A 10,899-nucleotide genomic window follows, 5' to 3' on the forward strand; every position below is an offset into this window, starting at 1 on the left:
TGCTTAGCGAAATAAGTCAAGCGGAGAAAGACAAATATCATATGATCTCCCTGATATGAGGGAGTGGTGATGCAACATGGGGGATTAAGTGGATAAGAGAAGAGTCAATGAAACAAAATGGGATTGGGAGGGAGAAAAACCGTAAGTGACTCTTAATCTCACAAAACAAACTGAGGGTTGCTGGGGGCAGGGAGGTTGGGAGAAGGGGGGTGAGGTTATGGACATGGGGGGGTGGGCTTTGGTGAGTGCTGTGGGGTGTGTGGACCTGGCAATTCACGGACCTGTACCCCTGGGGATAAAACTAAATGTTTATAAAAATAAAAAAATTTTAAAAAAGAATTTTTTTTATTATGTTCAGTTAGATGACATAGCATTTTTCCAGCTATGTTCATAGAGGATATTGGCCTATAGTTCTCTTTTTTAATGGAGTCTTTGTCTAGTTTTGGTATCGGAGTAATGTTGGCCTCATTGAATGAATTTGGATGTTTTCCTTCTTTTTTTTTGTGGAATATTTTGAGAAGAATAGGTATTAACTCTCCCTTAAATGTTTGGTAGAACTTGCCTGTCAAGCCATCTGGCCCTTAATGCCCCTAGAAAGGGTGTTGCAGGAGGCTTCAAGTCAGAACTACTATTTTTTAAAAAGAGGCTCCAAAAACAGGGGTGTGGGGGAGCATGTTTCCCTAACCAAAAAACTGGGAGAAAAATGAAATAAGAGAACTTTTGTCAATACCAACCAATACCAACTACTCCAGACAAATACCAACAGAAAAGCCATACATGCTTCTAGTGGTTGAGCAGAGATTGTATCTTGCCTACCCATTCATGATTAAAAAATAAAAATAAACTCCCAATAAGCTAGGAGTAGAGAGGAACTACCTCAACTTGATAAAGAGAATCTACTAAAGACTTAGATGTAAGACTTCTTAGAGGTAACATCATACTTAATGCCAAAAGACTGAATGTTTCCCCTCTGAGTTAAAGAACAAGACTACTTTGGAAGTTTAACCTCTGCAATAAGGCAAGAAAAAGAAATAAAATGCATGCAGATTGGAAAGGAAGATATAAAGCCATCCCTATGGGCAGATGATATAAAAATTTAGAAAATCCCAACCAAACTACAAAAGTAGTCGCAGAATTAATAAGTGATTTCAGTAAGGTCATAGGTTACAAAATCAACACCCCCCCAAAATCACATTTTTATATAGTAACTATAAACCTGTGGAAACCTAAATTAAAAATACATTACCACTTGCAGTAACAAAGGAATGCTGCTAGAGTAATTGGACATCTGCATGCAAAAATAAAAACAAGAGAGAGAGGGAAAGAAGAAGAGAACAAAAGAAAACCTCAGTCTAAATCTGACAAATAAAACAAAGCAAACAACAAAACTAACTCAAAATGGATCCCAGACAAACATAAAACACAAAACAATTTTTAGAAAAAAATAGGAAATGTGCAGGATCTAGGGCTAGGCAAAGACTTCTTAGACTTGACACTCCAGTGTGTGATCCATAAAAGAAAAATTAGAAATAAGATCACATCAAAATTTTACAAACTTTTGTTCTGTGAAAGTATATGAAAAGAGGATAAAAAGAGAAGCTAAAGACTGGGGAAAAATATTTGCAATCCATGTTCTTGACAAAAGAATTTTTATGTAATTTTTATATATTCCTTTATATATCTGGAATATATAAGGACCTCTTAAAACTCAAGAGTAAAAATATTAATAATAATAGTAAACCAATAGGAATATGGGCAAAGGACATAAACAGACATTTTACCTAAAAGGTATACAAATGCCATTTAAGCAAGTGAAAGACATTCAACATCATTAGTCATCAGGAACAGGCAAATTAAAACAATGAAATATTAGTACACACTGTACAGAGTGACTGAAAACATAGTGATAAGATCAAATATTTTTGAGGATGCAGAGAATATGGTCCACTTATATACTGCTAGTGGGAATATAAATTGGTATAAGCACTCTCAAAAATTATTTGACAGTTTCTTATAAAACTAAACATGCAACTACCCTACAACCCAGCATTTGCACATTTGGGTGCTTATCCCAAAGAAATGAAAACCTGTGTTCACACAAAAACCTGTACACAAACATGAATGTTCATGGCAGCTTTACTGGTAAAAGCCAAAAACTGAAATCAGCCCATATGTCCTTTAACAGGTGAATAGACACATCATACCATCCATACCATTGCCTACTATCCAGCAATGAAAAGGAATGCAATATTGGCATGTGCAATAGTTTAGATGAATCTCAAGGGAATCATGCAGAGTTTTTTAAAAAAGATTCAAATGTTTACATTTCATATGATTCCATTTGTATAACAGTTTTGAAATGAGAACATTTTAGAAACTGAGGAAGTGGGATGCCTGACTAGCTCAGTTGGTAGAGCATATGGCTCTTGATCTCCAGGTAGTGAGTTCAAGCCCCACATTAAGCACAGAGCTGATTTTAAAATGAAAGAAAAGAAAAAAAAAAAAAACTGAAGACATTGCTTAGAGATGGGAAGGTAAAGTAAGTGTAGCTTTTAAAAGGGAACAAGAGGGATGTTTGCGGTGTTGGAAATGTCCAGTATCTTGACTGTGATGGTAGATACATGAGCCAAGACAGTGAGATAAAATTGTGCAAGAGGTAAACACACACACACACACACACACACACACACGAGTATAAGTAATATTGAGGAAATCTGAAAATGATTGGTGGATTGCATTAGTCAATATCCTGATTGTGATATTAAACTATAATTTTTCAAAATGTTATCATTGCAGGAAAATGAGCAATGTACACCTACCTTTCTATTTCTTATAACTGTATGTGAATCTTCTTTCAATAAAAATTTCAATTAAGGAAGAAAAGGATAGTTTGGGAGGGTTGAGTGATGGTGTTTCATAAAAACTAGTACAGAAAAAAGGTTGATATCCAAGATCTTTAAAGAACTCCTCAAACTCAACACACACAAAACAGACAATCATATCAAAAAATGGGCAGAAGATATAAACAGACACTTCTCCAATGAAGACATACAAATGGCTATCAGACACATGAAAAAATGTTCATCATCATTAGCCCTCAGGGAGATTCAAATTAAAACCACATTGAGATATCACCTTACACCAGTTAAATGGCCAAAATTAGCAAGACAGGAAACAACATGTGTTGGAGGGGATGTGAAGAAAGGGAAACCCTCTTCCACTGTTGGTGGGAATGCAAGTTGGTGCAGGCTCTTTGGAGAACAGTGTGGAGATTCCTCAAGAAATTAAAAGTAGAACTTCCCTATGACCCTGCAATTGCCTACTGGGTATTTACCCTGAAGATACAGATGTCGTGAAAAGAAGGGCCATCTGTACCCCAATGTTTATAGCAGCAATGGCCACAGTTGCCAAACTGTGGAAAGAACCAAGATGCCCTTCAACGGATGAATGGATAAGGAAGATGTGGTCCCTATACACGATGGAGTATTATGCCTCCATCAGAAAGGACGAATACCCAACTTTTGGAGCAACATGGCTGAGACTGGAAGAGATTCTGCTGAGTGAAATAAGTCAAGCAGAGAGGGTCAATTATCATATGGTTTCACTTATTTGTGGAGCATAACAAATAGCATGGAGGACATGGGGAGATAGAGAGGAGAAGGGAGTTGGGAGAAATTGGAAAGGGAGGTGAACCATGAGAGACTATGGACTCTGAAAAACAATCTGGGGGTTTTGAAGGGGCAGGGGTGGGAGGTCGGGGTACAAGGTGGTGGGTATTATAGAGGACACGGATTGCATGGAGCACTGGGTGTGGTACAAAAACAATGAATACTGTTATGCTGAAAATAAATTTTTTAAAAATTTAAAAATAAATAAATAAATAAACGTAGTACATTCCCTGATCTTTCAAAAAATGGACATTTAATTTCAATTGTAGTTAAATGAAAATAATAATAATGCTAAAGTCTCACGAAAATGCAAAGACACTGGGTCACTCATGCATTGTTAATGGGAATGTAAAATGGTATAATCACTCTGGAAGTTTTGACAGATTCTTATAAAACTAAATATTTGATTTTCATACAACGTAGCCATTGTGTTCTTAGGCACTTACCCCAGGAAAATGAAATCTTATATTCATACAAACACCTGTACATGAATATTCAGAGAAGCTTTATTTGTAATAGCTAAAAACTAGAAATGGGACACCAGAAAGATGGCAGGACAGAGACCTCTGATTCTCCCCCCTCTTCCCACAGACACCCTGAATAAATAGCTACACGCAGATCAATTCCCTCTGAAGGATATCCAGAAATGAACTGAGACACTCCTACAATTCCAGGTAACTGAGAAAATAGCCACATCAAAATAGGTGGGAAAAGCTGAGGCACTCTCACCATAAACCCCACCCCACATAGCACCTTACAATCAGGTGGGAACCCCCAGCTTTTCCCAGAAGAGCAAAGGGCTTACACCACACATCTAGGGCCTCAACTTACAGGGTTGACAACCAAAGGATTGTGCTCCTAACTTGCCTGTTTCTAGGAGCTGAGACGCCCATCATAGACTAAAATCAGAGACCGGCATTAAAGCAGCATGCAAAAACTTTCCTCAGCTCTTCCCCATGGCTGAACATAGAGCAAGCAGGCAAAAATGGCCAGCTCTCAGTTTCTCCATAGAAGGGATTAGACTATACATCTAAAGTCTCAACTTGAACAGCTGCTACCTTGACGGTCGGGCTTCTAACTAGCCTACATCTGGGAGCTGACAGACAGGAAGTCACTACTTTCCTAGAAGTCTGAATAAGCCAGTGGGCACTTTCTGAAGCTCCTTCCTCCTGGCTTGCTCCAGAGACAGAACCAAGTCTCCAACTAACCTGACTGTCTCTGAGATCCAATGGCCCCCAGCTTTCATTAGGCCTTTGAGGATGACAGACAGTAAAGCAACAGTTTTAAGGAGTGTGGTCTGAATGAGAGTGTAGCCATTTCCCACAGGACCTCTACCCAAATCAGTGAACAGTGAGTAGGGGATTTACTCTCTCAGCTTCTCACTGAGGAGAGAAGGAATTGGACCATGCATCGAGCATTCCCCACTTCTCTAGCTTCTGCTAGAAAGACTAGTTTCTATCCTCCCTGTCAGAGGGACTAACAGAGTTTGGCATACTTTAGTCTCTTGGGGCATACTAGAAACAAAGATAGTGGTTTGAATGAGCACAAACGTTCAAGAAGTACCCAGAATCTCGCTGGGCTGATAGGGGAGTTTCATCTCCTTCACTAGTCTGGTTCATGAGGCCAGGCTGTGAAAATTGGCAGAGGTGGCTATTTCATCTAATGCACAGAAACCAGAAACCCTGGGAACTCCTGCTTTTAGATTAGTCTCAGAAATTACCTTATTTGGAGAAAGAAGGGACAAAGACACAGCTATACTTAGAAGATCATAACCTCCAGGACACTTTATAATCAAACCATTCCCAGGCAAAAAAAAAAAAAATCTAAATAAGCCAATATTTTTTGACAGTCTAAAATTTCTTAAATCAGATTATGCCTTGAATATAAGTAATTCTCAAATCAAGCAGAAAGCAGTATATGTGCTCAAATCAGATATACTGAAAATCAAATGCATAGCATGTGCATGCCATGTGGGATGTGATAGGAAACACTTCCCATTAGGGCCAGTTGTCTTCAGGTGGGAGCCACTTCTTCCATGAACCTACAAACACAATAACTGACCCAATTTTAATCCATTATTTTTAAATTATCAATTGCAGTCATTTTCCTTTTAAACATCTCTTCCATGTAGGGAGAAAATTTGGTAGTGGAATCACCTACCTTTCAGCAACCTATTGCGGTCAAGGCTTGGCAATATCAATTATAGGCCAAAAAAAACCTGAACAAATTTAAAAGTTCTGGGATGCCTGGGTGGCTCAGTCCGCTAAGCATCTGCCTTCAGCTCAGGTCATGATCCCAGTGTACTGGGATCAAAGTCCCACATCGGGATCCCTGATCGGCAGAGAACCTGCTTCTCCCTCTCCTCCCGACTCATGCTCTCTCTCACTATTTTTGTCTCTCTCTCTTTCTCTCAAATAAATAAAATCTTTTTAAAACTTTTTAAAGTTTTGCACTTTATTTCTATTTTAAGAAAGTGTTAAAGACAATTTTGTTGATAACTTTACATACATCCTAACCACCTGGAGTTACACTGAGCTATTTATACCTCTAAAACCAATAGACCCAAAGAGAGAACCAGCTTACTGTTGGTTCATTTACATAAAAGATCCAATTAATGAAATACTATTAAGTTTCATTAGGCTATAATATTATGACTTTATATAATTTCAGAACAATTTGCTTCTAAAATTTCAAACCCTGAATACATAAAATGGTGATGGTCTCTATCCTTTCTTAGTAACAGAAACTCAAGCATAAGACTGTACCATGAATAGTAATTATTATTATCTGATTGACAATTTTTTATTCTTAAAGACTTTGTATTCTGTGATTTATGTATACTGGGCTCTCCATAAATGTTGTGCGAAATGAATTCATGAAAGACCACTGAGTAGAAAATCAAGGAAGATATTCTTCAGCATGATATAGAGAACTCAGAGGAATTTTCAGAGTGAAAAGTATTGTATTGCAAAGTAAGATTGTGCCCAGCCAGATGAAAATTAGCAAAAGCTAGATCACCATATGTAGAATTCTATATAAAATATTTCTGTAATTGTGGAAATTGAACTAGAAGACCAAGAAGTTCCACTTAACCACCAAAGCTCTGTTTCTGTAACCTCAATCTCGATAGAGCATCCCTCAGAGCCCGGTGGACCTGCTTGTTCCGCAGAGTGTAGATGACAGGGTTGAGCAACGGGGTCACCACCGTGTTCACAAGGGTAGCCTCCCTGTTAGAGTCCAGCCTGTTCGTTTGCTTTGGTTTCACATATATAAACAAACAGCTGCTGTACATCAGAGAGAGCACAAGGAGGTGAGAGGAGCAAGTGGAGAAAGCTTTCTGTTTCTCCTTGGCTGATGGGAGTCGCAAAACTGTGACTACTATGTTGCTGTATGCAATGGTGGTTATGATAAGGGATGTCAACAAGATAAAGGAAGTGAGGACAAAGGCCAACATTTCAGTGGAGCTGGTGTCAGAACAGGAGAGATGAATCAGAGGGCCAAGGTCACAGAGAAAGTGGGGGATGACATGGGGGCCACAGAAGGACAACTGGAAAACCTTCACTACCAGCCCAGTGATGAGAGGGAAGGACAAAGCGAAGCAGGCAGTGACCAGGAGGAAGCAAGTCTTCGGGTTCATGATGGTCGGGTAATGCAGAGGCTTGCAAATGGCCACATACCGATCCAGAGACATCACTGCCATGAGGAAGAAAATTATTGACCCAAAAAATAAAAAAGAAAAGGCCTGTATGAGACAAGCAGTAAAGGAAATTGGTTGCCTTCCCAACAGGAAGATAGAGAGCAGTTTAGGAATAACTGAGGTGATAAAACAGCATTCAGAGAAGGAGAACGTGCTGAGTAAAATATACATTGGTGTCCAGAGCTGATGGTCAACCCAAGTGATGGTGATGATCACCACATTTCCTGTGATAGAGGCCAGGTATGCCAGCAGATGGATCAGGAAGAAGACATTCCCTAGGGCCTGGATGGCAGGAAACCCTTCCAGAATAAATTCTTGGATTGTTGTCTCATTCCTCACCTCCATAGTGATCTCCATTTCTCTATCATCAACTCTGCTGGATCTGTCAAACAGAAAATGCTACCACCAAAGAATAAAAATGTAACTGATGGCCACTATTAAAAAGCAAAAAATACTACTTGAAGCTACAATTCTGAATGAGGAATCACTTTATATAATTTAAATGTTATAAATTATTTTGAAATTTGTCAATTATTAAATTGTAAAAATTGAAGGTTTATTGTTCATTTTTTGAAATAATTTTTAATGTGAAACTTAACTTTTCTAGAAAACAATATATTTGAATAATAGTCCACAAGGTAAACACTGTAAAATAGAAATTATTTTCAAATAACATATAAACCCAACAGATAACAGTGAAGGCTGTAATTCCACAGAGAATATTTTTATGGGGTCACAATGTTAATTTCTATACTTCAGGTAGCATATGCAATATATAAAGGCCTCCAAAGCACTGACCTTAGCCCTGTGGAAAAAGAAAGTGTGGGGGAGGGAGCTGTTTTCCTATTAGCTTGTTCCAAACCAGTTATTTTCCTGAAGTTGGCTCATTCTTAGTTCTTTACCCAAAACTTTAAGACTGAGCAGGAAATCTAGTTTATCACAGCATCTCATAACTACCCAGTCCTTGGGTTTAAGAGAAACGATGTCTAAAAATGGGAGTGAGGGATGGTTGCTTGACTTGGTTGTTCAGACTCAATGAGAAAACATTTAAATGTGCATCAGTTTCCCTCTCACTCTACTCACCTGACAGAACAAAAGATTTTTCCTTCTGCTATTAGTCATATTACCTTTCAACGTTGTTTTCTGGGAATATTTTTGTTACACTGGAAAATTTCAATGAAGTGGAATTATGAATATATTTTCATTGCAATCACTAAAGGAACATTCATTTTTTTCTTTCTTTAAAGATTTATTTATTTGAGAGAGAGAGTGGGAGAGAGCATGGGGACACAGAGAGAGAAGAAGAATCCCTGCTGAGCAGGGAGGCCAATGCGGAGATCAATCCCAAGACCCTGGGATCATGACTGAGGAGAAGGCAGACACTTAACCAAGCACCCCAGGAATATTTGTTTTTTTAAAAATGCCAGTGCCTAGCTAGAAGCTGAATGAATTGTCATGTAATCTTTGGGAAAGTATTCGGGCATATGTTGGAAATCATTGCTCTAATAAGTCACCATAAATAAATTGTATTTTACTTAATTCTTTGACTTAGTTAAAACTATTACAATTACATTAACTATACATGATCCACAGTACAAACTTAAACATTACTAGTCTCTGCTTTAAATATTTGGCTGTGCCTGGGTGGCTCAGTGGGTTAAAGCCTCTGCCTTTGGCTCAGGTCATGATCCCAAGGTCCTGTGATCAAGCCCCGTATAGGCTCTCTGCTCAGCAGGTAGCCTGCTTCCCTTCCTCTCTCTCTGCCTGCCTCTCTGACTACTTGTGATCTCTGTCAAATAAATGAAATCTTTAAAATAATAATAATAATAATATTGACTTATTATATTGCAAGTTATTCCCATGGCCAAGTACTCACCAGGAAGCAGCCACAGGAAACACCTTCTTTGATAATGTGCTGCTTTTTTCTTCCAACAAACCAGGATCTTTCTTCAAAGCTAATGGAAGGGGGAGGTGAGATGGACTTTTTTTGGAACTTTTAAATCAATGAATGCCTATGTTTTAAATTAATAGGAAATTATTAAGGCTAATTTTTTTCATGGAAGACAGAGATTTCTAAACTCTGGAAGATTAACAGTCATGGTTTTCCCCTATGGCCATTGGAATGATAAATCCTAGATCAAGACAATAGAAACTGCTGTAAATATGCACAAGAATATGCTGATGTAACCATTTAAAATTCCTGAACAAATTTATATCCATTCTATGGGATACAGTGACACAGTCCATCATGAACATCAAATCTGATGGGTTGTGCATCCAAAACAGAAGAGAGTCAGGAAGTAGAAACAATAAATGTTACTTTCCTTTGGACCCTGTTGCTAGTCACTTTCTTATCAACAGTTGATAAGAATAGTTGCTTCCCACCTTTCAGAGTAGGTGAAGATCACTGAAGTCATAAATGAGAATATATTCAAGTGCCCTGATGATATATTTACGGCAGAGTCATTTACCATCCCTCATGAGGACACACAGGGTCCAAAAGCACGAACCTATGGAATATTCAAGATTCATTAGAGGAGTACCAATAAAAGGGAACACAAACTTAAATCACAACAGAGTCCCAGAGGACAATTTAATTGTTCATATTTGGAAATTAGAAATTTCAGCAGAAACATACCCAAATAACCATTTCACTGCATATGGTGGCATACTATCACCATTCTCAAGACCCTATGCAGTCCTTTGCACAAGTCCTCAAAGGTATATTTGCCATGAGTGCCCTAGCATTGCAAAATTTATAAAGTCCTGAATTACATATGTCAAAAAAGACAAGCTTAGGCATCAGAAAGAATGTTGTACAATTGCCCTTGCTTTTTTTCCTTTTTAACCTGGTATTTTCTTTAATGAGGTATAATTTATACACTGTAAAATGCATAAATTTTAATTACAAGTTGATAATTTTCTACATTTGTAAACATCTATGTAACTACTACCCAAACCATAAAAATTCCCATCTCATCACAAATGTCTTTGTGCCCAGTCAATAGCTCACACCAAGAGAAAACAACTAAAGAACAACTTTAATTTCTGTCATTGAAATTTACTTTTGCCACCTCTTGAAATTCATTTATGTTTAACCCACTGAGCCATCGAGGTGCCCCTGAAATTCATTTATATGGAACACAGCATATGTCTGGCTTTATTTTTCCTCAGATTTGTCAGAGTTATCCATGCTGTCACATGAACCAATGATTAATTCTTTTGTATTGTTTTATAGTAGGTCATTATCTATGTATATCACTATTTTCCATTCTCTCACTGAAGGACATTTATGTCCTTTCCAATTTAGGGCTACTATGGGTAAAGACATTATGAATATTCTTCTATAAGTCTTTTTGAAGACAGTATTCATTTCTCTTGAGTATATGGCTTGAAGTAAAAGTCCTGAATTAATTATAGAATAGGTCTTAGCACTATAAGAAATTGAAAAACAAGTTCCCAAATAGGATTTAGGCTCTCAATAGCAATGCATGAGAATTCAAAATGCTCCATATTATCACATTGGTCTTGTAA

At 37.8% G+C, this 10,899-nt stretch overlaps 1 protein-coding gene across 1 annotated transcript; it reads right to left on the reverse strand.

Annotated features, from left to right (window-relative positions):
- Positions 1 to 6,756: 6,756 nt before the first annotated feature.
- On the reverse strand, positions 6,757 to 7,713 carry LOC131830304 (olfactory receptor 6C2-like). The gene has a single exon (XM_059172607.1). It carries the CDS (start codon positions 7,708 to 7,710, stop codon positions 6,757 to 6,759), a length of 954 nt encoding a protein of 317 aa, XP_059028590.1. The 5' UTR covers positions 7,711 to 7,713.
- Positions 7,714 to 10,899: the final 3,186 nt, after the last annotated feature.

The sequence above is a fragment of the Mustela lutreola genome, chromosome 4 (genome assembly GCF_030435805.1).
Source record: "Mustela lutreola isolate mMusLut2 chromosome 4, mMusLut2.pri, whole genome shotgun sequence".
Lineage (NCBI taxonomy): Eukaryota > Metazoa > Chordata > Mammalia > Carnivora > Mustelidae > Mustela > Mustela lutreola.

Coding starts and splice junctions, on each gene's coding strand:
- LOC131830304 (XM_059172607.1), bottom strand. CDS start 7,710: ATGGAGGTGAGGAATGAGACAACAATCCAAGAATTTATTCTGGAAGGG.